The 20,194-nt window shown below is 33.7% G+C and overlaps 1 protein-coding gene across 5 annotated transcripts in view; it reads right to left on the reverse strand.

The window, feature by feature from the left end:
* Window positions 1-8,156: 8,156 nt before the first annotated feature.
* The window catches only part of CNOT2 (CCR4-NOT transcription complex subunit 2), a 128,178-nt gene continuing 116,140 nt past the window's right edge, over window positions 8,157-20,194 (reverse strand). For all 5 annotated transcript variants that reach the window (XM_058682150.1, XM_058682147.1, XM_058682148.1 and 2 more), the window contains 5 exons: window positions 19,787-19,848; window positions 19,648-19,697; window positions 17,638-17,738; window positions 15,645-15,789; window positions 8,157-9,301 (listed from right to left, as the gene is read on the reverse strand). In XM_058682150.1, the coding sequence (XP_058538133.1) occupies window positions 9,215-9,301; window positions 15,645-15,789; window positions 17,638-17,738; window positions 19,648-19,697; window positions 19,787-19,848 (445 nt within the window). In that variant the 3' untranslated portion in view covers window positions 8,157-9,214. The remainder of the gene's footprint in view (window positions 9,302-15,644; window positions 15,790-17,637; window positions 17,739-19,647; window positions 19,698-19,786; window positions 19,849-20,194) is intronic.

Raw genomic sequence — 20,194 nt, forward strand, 5'->3', positions numbered from 1 at the left:
TTAATCTCGCTCTGAATCACTTGTGTTGAAAATAGCTCTTTTTTAAATGCATAGCAAATATAAGTAGTACGGCTTTATGTGGAAGAGGAAGATTAAGTGTAATATTTAGGTTTCAGATAAGCTTGTTAGTAATTGAAGCTAGATTCAAAGTAGAAGTCAAACACAAGGAACAACTGGATGTTAATAAAACACTAGTTCTAAGGTAGAAGAGCCTACCCTCCTCTTACTGCAGGAAATCATCTTATATTTCCAATAGCTTTCTTGCCTTTGCTTGGACATTTCCAGTGATGAAACATTCATGAACTCCTAATGCTGCCCATTTGATCTTTGGACCTTTAAAAATATATATGAAGTAGCACTTTCTTGCAAATTGAAATCTGCCTTGCCATAATATCCATGTAAAGGTTTTTTATTTGCCCTCGGGTGTTATGTAAGTAAGAGAAAGATAATCTGCTTTATGAAAAATTTCATTCAGAGGCACCTGACTGGCTCAGTTGGTAGAGCATGCTACTTCTGATCCCAGGATCAGGATCCTGAGTTCAGGCCCCACTACTGGGCATAGAGTTTACTTTAAAACCAAAACAAAAAAACCCAAATGATCTCACTTCAGATGTGGGAAGACAACTATCCTCTTCCCTTCTAGGCCTTTTCTTCTTTGCTGATCTTCAGTTTCTTCGGTATTTCCTATGGTTAATGGTTTAGAAGACTAGGACTGTGTCCTTACCCTCAAATGCTAAAGAAAGGAAAAAAAAATTCTAAGTTGGAAAGGATACCTAGTTTTAACATTCTCTAAAACAAAAGTCTACATCTTTCTTTTCCATGCTATCCAACCTACAAACACTTCTAGGATGATAGATTTTGTTGTTCGTTAACAACATCATTGCAAATGCAGAGAGAAGCTGGGAAAATGATTTTGGTTCATCTTAATTAGACAGAATCTGGATTCCCAATAGTGATGTGCAAGTCAACTAATATTCAAATATTAAATCATTTAGAGTAAAATGAAAAAAAATTATATAAATTATACAAAATATATATAAGATTATATACAATTATATAAATTTTATATAATTTTTCCATTCCTTTTTCCATTTAAAAAGGAAATCTGGAAATAACTTTTTTTAAGAGAGAGAGTGCATGAAAGCTGGGGAGGGGCAAAGGGAGAGAGGGAATGTTAAGCAGTCTCCACACTAAACACAGAGCCCAGTGGAGGTGCTTGATCTCACCACCTAGAGATCATGACCTGACCTGAAATCAAGAGTGGGATGCTCAACAGACTAAGCCACCCAGGCACCCCAGGAAATAACACTTTTTTTGAGCAGAGGAGTGACATGTGATCTGCGTTTTAAAAACAGGTATATTTTGGGGCACCTGGGTGGCTCAGTTGGTTAAACAATGGACTCAATTTAGGCTCAGATCATGATCTCATGGTTCATGGGATCCAGCCCCATCATCGGGCTCTGTACGGACAGCTCCCGCTCTGCTTGGGATTCTCTCTCTCTCCCTCTCTGCCCCTCCCCTGCTTTCTCAAAATAAATAAATTAGTAAATAAAAACAGGCATATTCTCATTCGACTGGTTTTATATTTAAAGAATATTAACCATTTGAAGACAATAAGTTACTTAAAATATTTAAAATAAAACATCAAAACATGTCTGACTCTCTTAAGAGGGAAATATTTAATAGCTCACATTTTCTTCTAAAATAGCCCAGTTTTGGGGTACCTGGCTGGCTCAGTCTGTATAGCATGTGACTCTTGACCTTGGGGTTGTGAGTTCGAGCCCCACCCTCGGTGTAGAGATTACTTAAAAATAGAATCTTAAAAAAAAAAAAGACAGCCCAGTTTTCATGCAACTGCTACATATGATAATTAAAACTACATCTTAAAATAGATGTTCAGTATGTAACAGATTTAAAGGTAGCTTCCAAACATTCTGGCTGCCCCAAATCTTTATTTTTATACAAAAGATGAAACTATTCATGGCATTCCCACATGTAATTTCTCATTGAGCTGTATATTTTTGAAGAATAATCAATGTTTACTCTTTAAAATGTATTTTCATTATAAATGAGTATCCATAGAGATGATCCTAAGAAGAATCAAGCAAAATCAGCCATTTGTTGACATCATACCACCCTTGAAACTTGGTAGCTTTCTTCCAAAATGTTTAGAGGAACCTCATGTGTTACAACAACAATTACCTTTGGTATATACTAGAGAATTGATTGGCTTGGTGGAAAAAAAAAAAAAAATCACCTGTTCAAAGTTTTATAAATTATGTGGTTAAAATGTTACTTAGGCAAATACAAATTACTAGACTATTACTTTTCAGGATATGCTTATGAAAATTAGAGACTAGCTGATTCAGTGAAAAATTGTTTTTCTTACCTACTTTTCTCTATTGTGTGAAGGAACTACCTACCACTTTTTGGCGTAAGTAGGGCCAGTTTTATTTCACCTTCTCTTAACAAAATGTCAAAACACATTTGTAAGTGTGGTAGAGGCCTATCAGGCCTTGGAAATAAAAACTAAGATAAATCACATCATGAATGAAAAATGAGTTTTGCTATATAGAAGTAGTCTTAGAGGTGCTTGGCTGGCTCAGTTGGTACAGCATATGACTCTTGATCTTGGGGTCATGAGTTTAAACCCCACATTGGGTGAAAGCTTACCAAAAATAAAATGCTTTTTAAAAAGGTAAATAGTAGCTAAACTATTTTGGCATGTGTCAAATGGTGAGCATAAACTATGAGACTATGCAGTGTGAGTTTTCAACAGAGACAGGAAATTTATTACAATGAAGAAGACTTACCATTGTGAATTTTATGAGTTTCATGAAGTCATTTAAGTGACTGGAGGAAAGCTGTATGGCAAACATCTGGAAATGATTACCTTTTTACACTGAATTCTTACGATAAAGAAATACATCATTAAATTCTTGTTAGGTCATAGTATATATACAACAGGATGACTGGACTAAAGAAAAAACGTTCAGTTGATGGACACAGAACTGATAATGCATAGTTGCCCTTAGCAGTTTTTATGCATACAAACTGAAGCTGAAACCCAACATCTAGCAAAAATGTCCCCAGGAAATAGTAACGGTTTTTAAAAGAAAAACAAACAAACAAAAAAAACAATCCTTGCTGTTTTATACTCAGGAACAGACTTAGTTTTCCTTGTACTCTGCTCTATTACTTAGAATTGGTTTCTGCACTAGAACTTGTAATAATGTGGTTTCTGCACTAGAACTTGAATGATACAGGAAAAAATGAATGGCCCCACAACAGAGGAATACATTATCCCAGTTATTAACTTAGTTGGATTTCACCTAAACTTGAAGATTTTAGATTTTATTCTAGTTAGTACCTGCACAACAAAGGCAAAGTATAGCTGAAGTGTAAATTCTAGTTCATTAGCTTCGGAAATGACTTGAATTTACTACAGTATGTATTTCTGGCCTCTCCCTAGATATCTGAGTCAAGAGTATCTAAATAGGAGACCTAGGAGCACCTGGGTGGTTTCCTCAGTCAGTTAAATGTCCAACTCTTGATTTCAGCTCAGGTCATGTGTAGCCTCCATGAGTGTGGAGCCTACTTGATATCCTCTCCCTCTGCCCCTCCCCTGCTCTGAATGAATGAATGAATGAATGAAGTAGGAGGCCTATAACTAATATTTTGAACATGCTCCTCAGGTGCACATAAAGTTTGAAAATTACCTAGAGGATAACTTTGCCTCTGCTGAGCTCCTGGAGCTAACTCCATCCAAACTGAGATTTTTTTACACATCAAATTTAATGATCGGTTTTCTCTTTACATAAGAAACAGGATTACTACTTAAGTTTTGTGATCACTTCTGTAGCAGAAAATGAGATTGAACACTAATGCAATGTACAATTTCAGACTAAATATTTACCTCAAAACTTATCAAAAAAATGGTCTCTTCCCTCCTTTAATGTAGCACTAGAATATATAAGTAAATCTGGTGAACATACACATGCATATGATTTACTATTTGTGTGCTTTTACGACTGTTTCATAGTCTTATTCCTAAAGTAAAAACAAAAAAAGTTGAATAAAGTTGCACTCTGTAATTCTTTTTTTTTATTATTATTATTTAAATCTTTCCAAAGATATAGCAGTAATGTAAGTAAACCTTCTCTAGGGCTCACAAAAGAGCACATTTGGACTAGGTCAATGCTTTAAGTATTTAGCATTTAAATACTAAGTATTTAACTTTCCAGCCCTTGAATACATCATATTCCTCAAATTCAGGTCAAAACACGGCATCAGCATCTTCTGAAGAGCTGAAAGAGGCCTAGAAATTGTCAAATCCAAATTTTTACTCAAAAAGGCAGTCCTCTCAATAGCAATTGACAGTCATCCAGTTTGTTTGGACATTTTTGTTGATGGGAGTCCTTCATGTAACAGTATTGTGGGCCAGCACCTTGTTATACAGAACCCAAATGTGACTCATCCAACTTCCACCTGCTGGGTTGAGACTTGCCCTCTTAGGTCCCTCCTACATTTGAAGCAGCTGTCATGTCTCCCCTTAAGTTGTCCAGTAATTATCTCTTCTTCGAGGTCCACATCTCATCAATTCTAAGATGCACATTCTTCCCATGTATGACATCCTTGAAATTGGTATGCCATTTATGTAATGCATGGTTTATCATAGTTTAATTGAGCTCCTTCTTTCTTCCTTAGTAGTACGCAGAATGGTGTACTTTACAATGGTTGGCAATTAGTTTTGCTAAAATACAGTAATTATCCCACTTCAACACTTTTTCAGTAAACAGAACATTCATGGTTATCCGGTCCAATCCTTACCTTATGCACAGAACACTGTCCAGAGTCTCTTCTTGGTTATGTTCTGAGGTTGAATCTAATGCCTTACAAAGCACCTCATTCCCAAATCTTAATTACCTCACTTCTAATACTATACCAGAATCTTTTTCTCTCATCAGTCTGAGTTCTGTTCTTCAGTCACACAGGATCTTTACTTACAACTCTTGAATTTGAAACCTGAAGACAGATACCATGTTGACCTAGAGTTTATTCTCTAATGTAAACATTCTTACTTCATGGTTTTGGTTTTTGGGTTTTTTTTTTTGGTACATTTTAAATTTAATGTAAAATGAAGTATTTCATGACGCTATGCTAAAGACCAGATACAATAATGCATGTCAAACATGTAGTATATTGCTTGGCAGCTAGACGGCATGCCACATTCTATTCTGCCTTCCTCACTGATAGCAGCTCTTAAAATACAGCAGACTCCCTACCTTGTTCTGAGCACTACACTTAAAAAAAAAATTTAATGTTTTATTTTTGAGAGAGAGAGAGAGAGGAAGGGAGGGAGGGAGAGAGAAGCAGACAGAGAGGGTGACACAGAATCCAAAGCAGGCTCCACGCTCTGAGCTATCAGCCCAGAGCCCGACACGGGGCTCAAACTCGAACTCCGAGATCATGACCTGAGTTGAAGCTGGATGCTTAAGGGATGGAGCCACCCAGGCGCCCTATGAGCACTATTCTTAAAGTAGCTGAAAATTACATCAGTATTTTTGGAACCAGTTACAATTTACATTGATCTACATACATATGAACCACTTTTAAGATGTTACATTCCACCATCCTTTACTTTTTTAGCAACCAAAGTGCAAAAGCAATTATCTTGACTCAATGTATCCTATTTTATGCAATTTAACACACAAAATTACTGGGTTAGATTTAGATCCCAATTTTGACTTGCATTGTGTTTATTTGCTTCATCTCCTAGATCTGTCATGTATTCATAATGTGATCCAATTCACTGGCAATGCTAGTGGCAAGGAAAACAGCCTTTTCACATGCTATTAGGACCTAGCTTTGAAAAAGGCATTGAGAGAAGTCTGGCTTTTTATCCACAGACTGTCTTAATGGAACCAATTAGGCAGTATTTCTAGGTCTTCTTTTTTAACTACACAAACTTAGTTAAGAGAACATTAAATATGAACATACCTTTTATGTATGTATGTGCACACTTAGGTTTTTAGCAACTTTCCGCAAAATTGATGCTAGTAAGCCAATCTAAGTTAAATAAATGTGCCCTTCTTTGCAGGCATGCTCAGATGCCACATATTTTACAAGCACGAGGTGTAACAGGATGCAAGATCTGTTTCTGAATGAAGGATTGAGAGGAAGGGTCAATTAGAAAGAGTGGAGAGGGAAAAATTTGAAAGTTTTGGAAGTTAATTGAAAATGCTTTAAAAAGAATTCTTTTGAAAATGAAATTATAGCAAAAAGATAGTAAATTATTTCAAAGCCCAATGCTTTAATTTGTACATTTTATTTTCAAACTGAAATATCAATTTATACCATTCAACCAACATGTATTTATCAAGCACCTGTGGTGTCCCAAGTTCAGTGGCAAAACGGAAAAGACAAGTAAGTGGTTGGTTTAATCTTATACTGTAAGAATTCAAATATACTTTCAGTTCTTAAAATTTTTTATATCTAAGGAAAACTTTCTGCAGTGAAAAAAAATCCCTGAAAATGGAGTTTTATCATATAAATTATAGTATGACCACAAGAAGCATAGAATAGATATTTGAAACTAAATAGGTGAAAGAATTTTCTTTTGCAACTAAATAGCTTTTTTCTCCCAGAGCCAATTATAGTATAATTACAAAAATTATTTAACAACATACACATCTATGTCACTAGTTATATAGGGAAAATTTAACAGAATTAAACCTATGAAAGAAAATGTGAAATATTAGTTCAGGCCAACTTCTGTACATGTATAACCACAAGTTATAAAACCAAAGAATGTAACAGTGTGTTATGTTAAAGAGTTTAATATAGTACTTTAAAGATTTCAAATAGATTTTTAAAACTTGGATTTGAAGTCAAGAGCACGGTAATTTCAGATATTAACAAGTTATAAAAAGTTGGTTTACATGCAAGAGTTTTCTTATTTTGATGATTTAGGGTAAAAAGAGCTTAGAAAACTGGCAAAGTGCGCACGTAAAACTTTCTATACGGCCAAGACAACAAACCACTTGATAGGAGCTGTCTTGCTTTCTGAGGCATTCACAAAAGTCCCAATCATGATCACAGGGACACGCTACACTGTTCTGTTTATACTCACAGAAATAAAGACCCCCCTACCCTCCACTCCCCCCCCACCCTTTGTTTTTAACCTGTTTCTCATGGTTATGTAGGAAAAGTTACATTTTACAAAGTCAATTATTATGAAAAAATGTAATGCCTTTTTGAAATAAGAAATCAATTTCTAGGATTTGACTCTGGTTTATGTCAAATATGATCTGAGAAGGTTTTGTGCACAACAGTTAAAACTACAGTGATGTAAGTGCCGTCTTTCCTACAGAGGACATGCTTTGGTTTAAATCTGAAAGATTAAAAAATCCTGGTATTTTTATGTCAGTTTCTCCATATCTCAAAATACATAGAAAAAGGTAAATCTTAAGTCATTTTATATTCCTGATACACAAACACAGCAATGTCATAAATGTTTCATTTTCAAACATGATTTGGTAAATGACAATAAACTTTCACTCTTCATAGAAAAATAGGTTAAAAATGAAAATTTAGAGAATCAAAATTCACTGCCTTTCTTACTATCTCTAGTGTCTATAGCTGCAGTCTTCAGACATTTTTAAAAACAGTATTTGTCTTTAGATGGAAAAGAATCCATCAATTTGTAAATGTGAAATATCCAAACTGAAGGTAAAGTCTACCTCACTCCTGCTTTTGGCTTACCTTAATTTGCATATTACTTCTTAAAGGTAAATCTCAAAGGTCTATCAAGACATTTCTCCTAAATTTCTCCCAAAAGTATTTTGCCTGGTCCCACAAGTGTTCAGCAAACTTTATCTCTAATGCAGCTGTTAACTCTTTTAAAAAATAGTTTCTGTTTTGAACTTGGTTAATAACTACAAATACAACTGCATTTTTAAGCTACAAGTAAAATGGTATATGGTGCCATCAAATTACTTGTCAAAAGCTGAAAAAAAAAAGACTACATTTTAAATTGTTTAGTCACGCCATTCAGTTAGATATTTGTAAAACTTGAGGGTTTTGGGGGCGGGGGGGGTCTATTTTTCATGTTGAAGAAATAATTTCACAATTTCAAATCAAAGTCAACACTGCAGTGAGGAGAGCTTTTCTACTTTATTACAAAGAGAAGAAGCCTTTATGTGGTCAGAAAATACAAGATTGATCTTTTTTTCTCTTCCTATGAAACGCTGCTGTTCAAACAGCCAGAGTGAATTGTCTCAGTTCACTTCGTTAAGTCCCATCACATTCACTTGGGTATGGATGTCCTTGGCTGCTGAAAATCTGGCCCTTTAGTGCACAGGGCGACAAAGTCCCCTGACCAGCAGTTCCAGAATGTCCCATTTTCATATATTGCATCCATGCACACCTCCTAAAAATGAGGTACAGCAGGGCAAACATTTTCCAAAATAGATGTCATATATATAATATATACACATTCGTACATACATACCTTTATTCATGTGATGTCCAAAAATTTAAAAAAAATGTACACATTTATTACAAAATCGTAACAAAGACTGGACAGTGTTTTGCTCATTCTGGAAAGATGAAGCTCAGTAATAACACAACCCTGGAAACCATCCAGAGATTGTGGCAATATCTTTCTTCTAAACAGTCAGATATTCTTGCGTTAAGCTTGGCGAAACTGCCTTTCAAAAACAGAAGGGGAAGTAAAATGAAGGAAGCAGACCTTGCTCATCTTTCCAAATGAAATACGAGAAGGATCTTCACATAAAAATGCACAAACATTTGTTATTTTATTACCGATAGTGCTACAATGAACAATGCAAATTTTGTGGTCTAATTTTGTGGAGTCTTTTGTGGGTTTTTTTTTTTACATTTTAGAAACTAAATGGTAAACTTCTGTCAGTGTACTTGCTTGTCTTTACAGACCCAAGTCTGTCTGCTGGCAAAAAAGAAAATAAATGAAAAAAATTCAGACCCTGCTCGAACTAGAGAAAAACAAAGTATAAATTTAGTTGTTGGGCAGCACATAATTAGTAAGGCAGGACCTCAAATGGTGACCCTTTGCATAAGCCAATTGCCAGATCCTCAAGGAATTAAAACCAGGGTGCCTGAGCCACATCAGTTCTGCAGTTATGTCGAGTATTGTGCTGAGACAGCCATACCCCAAGAAAAGGGAAGTCTTTGTTTAGAAGGCTTGCTGAGCAGGGTTGTAGTTGAAGGTGGATGGCAGGTGAGGCCGCTCTTCTAATTTGTCGTATTCCAGATGAAACTCCTATAAAACCAAATTCAAGAATTTAGATGATTTCCTCTCCCTCTGATCTCAGATTTTTGTCAAAATATATTTTACTAGATAAAATACCTACATGTATGAGAATGAACACAGACACAGATGTGCCAACTCTTTTTTCCTACTGAGTAAAATAGAGCTTGAAGAAAAAGTAATGTGCTGTAGTTTCTATCTGATAAGTACAAAAATACAGCCTTTCTGTGTGAAAGACTACTCATGAACATCTATTTTATAACCACTGAAACTCCAAGCATTTTTTTGTTGAAAAATAAAAGCTTGAGCAGCAATTACTGTGTGGCCAATAAAAAGCACTGAAAATTACTGGATATTTAAAATAAAGCCAACCTTCAATGAAGTATAAAACTGAAAAATTTGTTTTTCCTTGAGAAAAGAAATGATTTTCCAATTTGTAATTATTATACTTTAGGAATAAAAAAAAACAAACATAAAGTTATTCTAACCTCATTAAAATCTGGGGAAAACAATGAACTTGTAACTTGCACATCTCCAGACTTCCCATTTCAAACCCAAAGCACTGATAAGATGTAGATGCCATTGAAAACTATACCACGATTTTGATGTAGGCACATCTCAAGACAAACTATATAGCTCATTTTAATTAAACTTTCAAAATACATTAACTTCATGAGTTTTAAAATTTAAGGATGAAGTAATTCCATGACACTTCCTAAGATTAAGAGAGATGCAGAAAATAATTGTGTATATTAAATAAAAAACAAAACGTACCTTTGCAAATCCAAAAAGCAAGAGGTTCTAAAATTACTAATTCTATAATTTGGGTTCAATTATAGTACAAACTAAATCAATCCCATTTAAAAATTATGAACCTTAATATATATTATGTATTAAAGCCAGCAAGTAAAGTTAGCACTATGGGTTAACATATTTTACCATACCTATCTTGTTTCAAATGGATCCTAAAATGGATGTTTCCATTATTAAACGAAAATGAAAACCTAGACCATAATGATTAAACTCTGAGATACCAAACCATGTATTTACAATTTAAGAATATTACATTAACAACTGAAAGCTTAGTATGTGCCCAAACCAGAGACACAGCTATGTTTACTGTAATCTTTCTGATAACTCTATAAATATCATTATTTTCACTTTGTACCCTGAAGAAATGAGGCTCACAAGCAACCTGACCAAATCACATAGGAAGTGGCAGATCTAGGATTAGAATCCAGACCATGACTCTCTGGTGTTAACACATTATTTTTAATAGTTTTAGCCCAAGATCCAAATAGATTTACTTCATTACACCCCCCGTGCAGAAATGTTGAAAACATTCAGCCTACTGACAGAGGTTTATAAAGAAGGGACCCTGCAATGACTTTAAAATGGTTCACCTGGTAAACCTATAAATAGGGACTGACAGAGTAACTAAGACACACAGGCTGCCTGCTTATCATTAAAACTAGCAAATTTCAGAGCCACCATCGCAATCACCACAGCCCCCTAATGTGTAAGCACCTCTCCCTCCCTCCCTCTCTCTCTCCCTCTCCCCATGTTTTAAAAACAAATTTACTGCCTGGCTTAAGAAGAAAATGTCTTCTTCTTGTATCATTCTTTAGAAATTAAAATCGGCAATTTAGTTCCAAAATACATGTAGTTGCGGGGGTAAAAAGTCTATTTGTAACTGTAACAAATCATAAAGTTACAGAAGTTAAACCTCGTTCAGTCGTCCTGTCCTTGTCATTGTACACTGGTGAACTACAAAGTATTATTAGAATTTAAACTATAACTTCCACCAATGCACCTATTTTCCACCCTATGTATTAAAAGGTCAGTTTAAACTCAGGGAGCATAAACACTTTAATGGAATTTAAAAACTCATATAGCAGAGATTCAGAAATTAAACAGCTCAAATTTTGCTTTTTTTTTTTTTTTAATCTTTGTTTTGGTCTTCTATGTATTTTTATTCTTCCGAAAATACAGAAGTCTTACAATATATACTGGTGTCTCTTTGTTCCCCAACTTTAATTGTTGGTAACATCTCTTTCATACTTTTGCTCCATGTACACACACAACACATACCCACGTCTGTGTCTAACCAGCAGGGACAGGGCTGTTGTGCACACCACCACCCACTGGCTAGAATGCCCCTGGCAGGTGTGTAATGAATGGCTGATATGAAAACACAAGTTTTTTTTTCATTTGTTTTAGGAATAAAACACTTAATTTTTGACATATTCAAAGATTATGTATTATTAGAACTATGTATTTGCCTTAAACGAAAAGGAGACGTTTAAATTAGTTTAATGATTTAAAAAGCTAGACAGACTTATCTAGATACTTTAAAACAACTTAGTTAAATCTGAGTTTTTCTATTAATAAAATCAGGCTACATATTCTCAAAAGGTTATTGTAAAGTAGAATGGAAATATATGCACTGGATTCAGACCATCAAATGAAATTATTACAAACGCATTAATGTCATCACTGATCGAATTACATAGAGAAACATACACTGCAGGAATGTTTTCTCAAATTCTCAAAAATGTCAGCTTGTCTTAGCTAAGATAAATCCTCTACTTAAATTTAGGAAGTTGCCAACTATCTTAAATACACTTATTAGAAATAATCTTTACTACTTTGAAGGAAAGTATGTATTTCCGATTAAAATATAAAGATGATATACTAATACTAATGTGTACCAGTGAAGCTAATGAAAAAAAAAACAAAAAACACATGTTATATCAGGCTATGGTATGATAAATTCTAAGCATTAGAATCCTATTCAGCGTTGGACCCACAAGGTGAAGTCAGGCTGAAAGAATCCTTCAGTTAAAAAAAATTTTTTTTAAATGTTTATTCATTTTTGAGAGAGAGCACAAGTGGGTGAGGGGCAGAGAGAGGGAGACACAGAATCTGAGGCAGGCTCCAGGCTCTGAGCTGTCAGCACAGAGCCCAATGTGGGGCTCGAACTCACGAAACAAGAGATCATGACCTGAGCCAAAGTTGGATGCCCAACCGACTGAGCCACCGAGGCACCCCTTCAATTTTTAAATCTTTAGTTTGAGAAAGGTGTTAATAATGGAGCAGCCTCCATCACCTAAAGATTCAGTGGATGAAATTATTTAAAAAATTCTACTCATTAAGATTATATATACTATCTGAATGACCACTATTTTTAAATTAGTGAGATACTAAATAATTCTAGTTAAATTACATAGGACAGACCATATAGCCTGCTGTCAAGATTACTTAAAAGGGGAGAATATACACAGTATCAAAAATTTGTATGTAACATTACTGACATACAACAAATACTTTAAATAAATAATGGGTTGGATCCTAGAACTCAGAGTCACAGAATTTTTAGGGGTAAGAAATACTACTCATTTAAATCCTCAATTCTTTCAATTCTTACAATTCTTCAATTCCCTGGAAATATGATTTGCAAAAAGAGAAAGAACTGCATACAAGACCTATCAATACTTTTCAAAATATGGTAACATCAAGCTATCGCTTGTAATACTAATTCATACTGCAGGTTTCTTAACAATGAGTTGAAGTTGTTTAATAATGCATGTTCTTTACCTGTGAGTAGTAAACCATACCCACGTTTATAGGTGGAGACTTTGAGGTTAACTTGGGACATGGCATTTTAAGAGATTTTCTGTGGTTGATAAACTCTCATAAATGGAACTAAATGTCTTAATTCCTAAACATTTTCTGAGAAAACATTGAAAACTTCTTTAAAACAAAAAACCAAAAGCCACTGTGAAAAGTTTATTCTGTGAATACAACTTAAAACTGTTTTAAGTTCATGATTCTGTATTTTAATATGACAGAAGAAGTGAGCTGTGTATTAATACTTAGTAGAAACCAGTATTTCTGCTTGCTTTCATCACTATGGAAATAGTTTTGTTGAAAAGTGTCCATGCCAGTGGCCAGCAATCACCTCAAGAGAGATTTTTTAAAGGAACAGTTTAATGATACTTCTCAAATTTTATTTTCCAACTTCAGAGCTAAAATTTTTAAAGGTAAAGGTTAAGACTAAAGCTCAACTGTAGAAGTCAGATAAAGCTGGGTAAAATTGTTATTTTATATAGGCACACTACACACGACTCTCTCTCTCTCTCTCTCTCTCTCTCTCTCACACACACACACACACACACACACACACACACACACACACACACTTTCTTTAAAAATGGCATTTACCTGACTGGGGAATTAATTGTTTTATGGGAAAATAAAAGGGGCCTGTTAATGTTTAAGTTGCTTCTGACTAATTTTGTGGAAAGTGCTTAGTTCTGGAAGCTAAACTTTTACACATAAGTTGATCTGTCATATATACTGAACTAATAAAATTTAGGTAAAATGACATATCCATCTACTGCAAACATCCATTCCTTTTTGTATATTTGTCTGGAATAACTTACAACGGTACTGAACAAAAAACTTCAAATGGAATAGAGAAAACTTCAGGTATTTACTAATGGAATCTTTCCCCCCTCTAAAGATACATTTCTCTCTCCTATAGAATCAACTGACAGAGAAGTTCTCAAAGTACGGCTTCAAAGACCAGCAAAATCATGGGCATCACCTGGGAACTCGTTAGAAATGCAAATCCTCAGGTCCCATCTACAGACTTATTAAATCAGAAACAATGGAGGTTATTGGCTCAGCAACTTGTTAATAAGGCTGCCAAGTAATTGTGATGCAAGCTAAAGTTTGAGAATCACTTACCTGACCTAACAACAGTTACTATTTTTCCATCTTTGGAAGAATAGTAATAAGCTGTAAGAACAATGATGATAAAAACTGTAACAAACTACCACAGGTAGTCCCACATATCTCATGCCCAATATATGCCAAGCATTGTCCTTAGTGTGTGTGTGTGTGTGCGCATGTGTGTGTGTGCACGCGTAATCTCATTTAATCTTCATGACACTCTAGAAGCAAATATGATTTCAATTTAAAGATAAGGACTCAGGCATGGAAAAGAAACTTGTATATGGTCAAAGCATAACTAGCAGAAATAGGAGTCAAATTCAAATCTATGATACAAAGGATCTAGCTTTCTACTATACTGTACTTCTTAACAAGTAACATATACAATGTCACTTGTATTTTGTAATGAAGGTAATTATTGCTACTTAAAAGGTTAGGTCACGGATCTTCCTTTTGAATCAAGATATGCATATCAATTAGAACTGTTAAAATAACTTGAATACAGTGTATGGTGATATATGGACTTGGTCTGAGAAGTACTAACACTCACCACTGACAAACACCCCAAATTAATAATAATAAAAAAAGATTTAACCTCTCATATGTGTGTCTTGTTTGGTGTCTTAAGTTGGGCTCATCTTGTTTCTTTTGTCAAGATTTGTATGAAATCTTGCGAAGTAAAACTCTTGTGATAAATATCTGGTAAGCATTTTACACTGTCTTCTTAAAATGTCTTACCTTATCAATTTAGTGAGGTCGACTCAAAAGAAAAAAAAGCCCAAACCAACAACTAAAGAATCCTCCAATGAACTGTCAAGAAATACTTTTCTTCTGTTTCAATTTATTGAGAAAAAACAAAACTAAAGAGTTAGTTTTTAATCCTATGAATCATCAGTGGAAAAGGCATTCAAGAAATCCTGGAGTTACGAAATCAGATAATGTCAGTTATATTCTCTACTAGGTAGACTAAGTACATACATGAGACACTCCATACATGTGAAATATGCTATGACACTGATGAAAATTTTGCACATGGAACAGTCAGAAAGGTGTTTTTGTGAGGAAAAGTTGCAAACCAAAAGAACCAACTTTTTCCACAGCCCTTTTCCCTCCAACACTCAGCACACTAGTCATAGGAACAATCATGGTTAATGCTTACAATTTTCTTTCTTTATATCATTTGTAAATAAAAACTCAAGCATCTTTCCTGCAATGAGTGTAAGTGTTTTAAAAAGCATATTATCTGTTTATATACCAGTTTTAGGAAAATCTCCTACCTGCTCAAAGTAATAATAATATAAGAATACATGACTGGGGCTGCAAGAGGGTTATCTTTATTTTACAACTGAGTAGACACAAAAATATCTCAAATGTTATCATGGCTTGTGAAAAATTACAAAATTGTAAAGCAATCCTTTTCCTAACTATGGGTGAAAGGAGTTGTTTCCAGACAATTGCCTAGTTTAAATCAAGCCAAGAAGGTGAAGATGACAAAGACTTATTTAGCAAGCATGTGGCACATTACTGGAATGGATGTCTTGGTACATATAAACAGATAAAAGAGGATACTTCTTTTTAAAATCTAGATTTATACATTTACACATGGAAAAAAATATACCTTAGCTACTTTCCTCCAGTTAAGACAGTCAAAGAAGTAATATGTTCCCCTCTCATATGTATTGGTTTTCATTGTTGGCTCCATGCCTGGTGCCCTGGTAATCCATACTCGTTCTTCTTTGTGGTATCTCCAATCACGGTTAAAACTTCAATTTTTAAGAGAAAAAGACAATTAATTCTTTCCTGTGGCTCACATCAAACATTTTCTACATTTTGTAAAATTTTATTCAGAAAATAGTTTCACCTAAAATACATAAATATAGATGCTTCTTTATCCTGACTTTGTTATTAAATACAACCCTAGTGAAATATAGGAAAATAATTTTAATTTGTCCAGAAAACACACTCTTTAATTAACATACACATCTTTATTTAACTAAAGAAATTTTTTCATGCAAACAAAATGAGATCTTAAAAGCTCTATGAGCAATGTGATAAAAACTTAGACCAAATAAAGATACATTGTGTTCCAGAAACTTCACTCCTTTCTTGTTCTTCTTAACATTCAACAGAACTTGAGACATCCATTAAAACAAACAAAAATCCCAACTACTGTATTATTTTGTAAGGAACTAAATACAGTCTATTAAACTATCCAAATTCACATAATTTTGTAACTATGTTGGAAACAATATCCATTCAAAAAACTCTTCATGAATGTATTACTTTTATTTTTTATTTAAATTTCATTGACCCTAAATTCTCAAAAGCCAAAACGATATCCACTAGAATTCATGCAAGAATCAATGAGGATTTATATCACTTGTAAACTGGGGAAGTAACATCCAAAGGAGGTAAATGAGCCACAAAAAACATCTCTGGTAGAACAAACCTCCATATAAACAAATACCTTCCTACTAATACAGTGAGGTAATTTTTCAACATAAAAGAGATATGAGACAGAACTGCCAGTAATGGATATATGAATGACTAAATGAATTTATTTACTTATGAATAAATTAAAGGGTAACAGATAACAGTTTCTATGTTACAAAAAATGAGGGGAAAACATGGGAGAAAACAAATTCTCAATAGAAAAATAAAAAAACAATTTATTATCAACACAGTGAATTTTACATTTTAAGTATCTGATCCAAGGTCATTTATAGAAATGTTATTAGGAATATTATAAAATATTTAAATCTGTAAAAAATTAGGTCTCTCAATCACAACATCCTGATTTTCTTTTTATAATCTCTATCCCCAACATGGGGCTTGAACTCAGGACCCTGAGATCAAGAGTCACTTGCTCCATCGACTGAGCCAGCCAGGTGCCCCATAACATCATGAATTTTAACTAACAATTCACTCAAGTAAACATGATTATAATAACAGTCCATTGGTAACAAAATGTTACCAATTGGGCATATGAGAAATGACACACAATTTTTATTCTTAGAGCATCGGGCAAAAACAGAAATGCTCAGGAAAAAAGATGTATCCAATGGGCCAACTACTTAACATTAATTTATTTAAGTTGGCCAACAAGCTTCTGATAATGAATGTGGACTTTATCAATACTTCAGAACACACAAGAAATATGCACAGTGCCTTGCCCATATAATACTCAACAGATAAATGATGAAATTCATTGTCAAATGAAATTCAATTGTCATTCAATTCATTGTCTTATGTGGTTCCATAAGAAGATGAGCCACAGTTAGGAAGCGACCAGATCTTATACTTCACATATTTATAAAAATCAGATTCACCAAATTCATGAATGAAGTCAATCCTGTCTTCTTACAAATTTAGGATTATTTAAATCTGAAATAATTCCTTTTATGTATACAATGACTATGAAACCATAGCAATATAAACTTTCAATCTAAATTAACTTTATTTTACTAAATGTAAAAACAAATTATTTCTTGATGGAAATATTTCTGCTTTAAAAACAAAAGACAGACTATAGCCATCATTAAAAAAAAAAGTTTTCAGAATAAACAAGATCCACTATAATACAAAAGTGTTTGAAAATACTTTGAACATACAGCTCTACTGCAGCTAAAAGTTGTAATACGTCTCCTCCATTCATGTAATAGAGATAGAAGAGAAGGTCTTCTCCGTATCGGCCAAGTTTTATTGCAGCCAGCTGGAAAAGAGAAATCAATTATTCTGAAGTGTAAAATAAGTTTGAAAACCCTAACATTGCTATCACGATAGTAAAAATAACAAGATAAACAAACCCTCTTCTCTGTAGTAGATAACTGTTATTACATGATTTCATAGGTAGTTATAATCCTAAGGGGGAGTTTTATCATTTAAATAACTAGAGTCATTTAACAACTATTTCTGGTACATCTGTTTATATAATAATAAAATAAAAAGCTATATAAAAACTTCTCAGCAAGACCAAATGCTGTTTTACACGAGGGTTTATTAATACCCAACACAGTAACAATAGTGGAACACGATGCTCAGAGATGCAGGAGTTATATTCAAGTCCTGGTTCCACTATTTACTAATATGACCCATGTCCAAGTTATTTAAGGTCTCTGAACTTCCACATAAAATGGAGAAATGAGACCTACAAGGTTACTAAGAATGTAAGTAAAATTGATAAAGTGCCTGTATACGAATGCACCTTAAAGAGGACCTGATACATAGGAAACCTGTAAGAAATGTTAGCTCAGTCTGTATCTGACAGTGATTCACAAACTGGTTATGTATTTTTACCAAATCACATATGGTAAATACAAAAATCATAAAGTGATAGCTCTTTATTTTGTTTAAATGGATGACTAAAAGATGATTGCTTCACATGTCCCTCCATAAAGCAGAAACATTAACCACCAACCAAACTCTAAAACACTGAGTTTAATAGACTCCAACTCTTGTGTTAGGAGAAGCCTTTATTCTCACCAAAATGAAAAAACTTTTCTCTCTTCACCTAATCCTGCATCTAAATGTTTATTTAACTGTTATACATTCTTACAATATAATTTTCCTCTCCATATTATCCCCATTCAAGCAGCAGTTTTTAATGTGACAAATTCTCTCAAATCAGTATTTCTTAAATTGCCGTAAGAAAAGGCTTTGGAGCCCTTAGGTAATTGGAGCAAAAAAGCCCTATGATAGAAGTAGCAGAAAAATCACATGATCCACAAACAGAAAAAATAAGCTCTATCCCATACTTCTTGTCTTCCATCTATTCAAGTATTGAGACATATTGAGAAATATCTCTTTACTTGCCTGTCCACAAAATCAACATCCATTTGACCATGCAATTGCATGGTACAGACACAGAACACCTGTGTGTGTGTGTGTGTGTGTGTGTGTGTGTGTGTGTGTGTGTACACACACACATATATATAATATTTTATATTTATGTATAAATATATAATGCAATACATATTTATATACATATGTGTAACACGTAAGTTTTAATAAATCGTATCTTTCCTCAACGCCAAAATCTAGGGATACAATTTCTAACAGAAATGAACATTTTAGTTCTTTCCCCTCAACAAGAGTATCTACCATTTTCTTTTTTTGATTAAAAAAAAAAGTTAAAACTTCAATCTGTTAATAGTTATTTTATAGCTAGAATTTTAGGTAATTAAAAAAAATTTTAAAGCCAATGTCATAGCTTTTAAATGTACACACTGTTCCACTGAAAACACTGTAATATTTGTAAAAATATATTTCTTATTGATACAAGGGCATAAAATGAGAATATCAAAAAGAAATTCATCAAATTTTCCAAAATAGTTGATTCTCATCAACCATGGTTATAACCTGTTATTAAGAACTCTGAGAAATATTTGACCAGACCTACCACTGTTTTGTTTTTAAAACATATTCTTTAAATATAACCCAGGATTCTCATCAAAACATTAAAATAGAAATAAAACTGTTATAATTGAATTGGCAACATGAAAGCATACCCCTGAGATCACTGCTAATTATTTCAAAAGACTTTATGCTGTCTAAACTGAAAAACAGTGCCTGGAAAATAGATACATTCATGCTGACTGAGGAGAATAATAAACTACACTCACCTTATCCCTAATGTGAATGTTCGTTAAGTACTCAGATGGAACATGGAAGTCTGGATAATAAAATGAAAAAAGCCTTATTAACTGATTCTCAGTTTAAAAAATATTTTTAAAAGGTCTGAACACAAATAGATTCTCCTACCTATGTCTTGAGGTCGACAAGGTGAAGATGCCCAGGGTGATGCAAATTTGGGGTAAAGATTTCTGAATAAGAGGGAAAAAAAAAACCACTCTGAAGTCCAAAGTAGAATCAAAGATTTCTAATTTTATTCAGGAAATCAAGAAAAATGACTTCAAAAGTAAAATGAGTATCTTTACTTCTAATTTCTTTTCGTGTCTACATTAAGTTACGAGTTATATATTCACATATATACGTAACTTCAACTCAGAATGCTTTAAATTCATTAATACTATGCCCCCAGTAAAATTACTTTCCCATTTACATGGCCAGAAAAAATCAGTAAGTATTAAAAACAAAAGTTCAAATTCACCAAATATTTACTAAGTGCCTATTACATGCCTGACACTGTTGCAGGTGCTTGAGATACAT

This window comes from Neofelis nebulosa, chromosome 8 (genome assembly GCF_028018385.1).
Source record: "Neofelis nebulosa isolate mNeoNeb1 chromosome 8, mNeoNeb1.pri, whole genome shotgun sequence".
NCBI classification, from domain to species: Eukaryota; Metazoa; Chordata; class Mammalia; order Carnivora; family Felidae; genus Neofelis; species Neofelis nebulosa.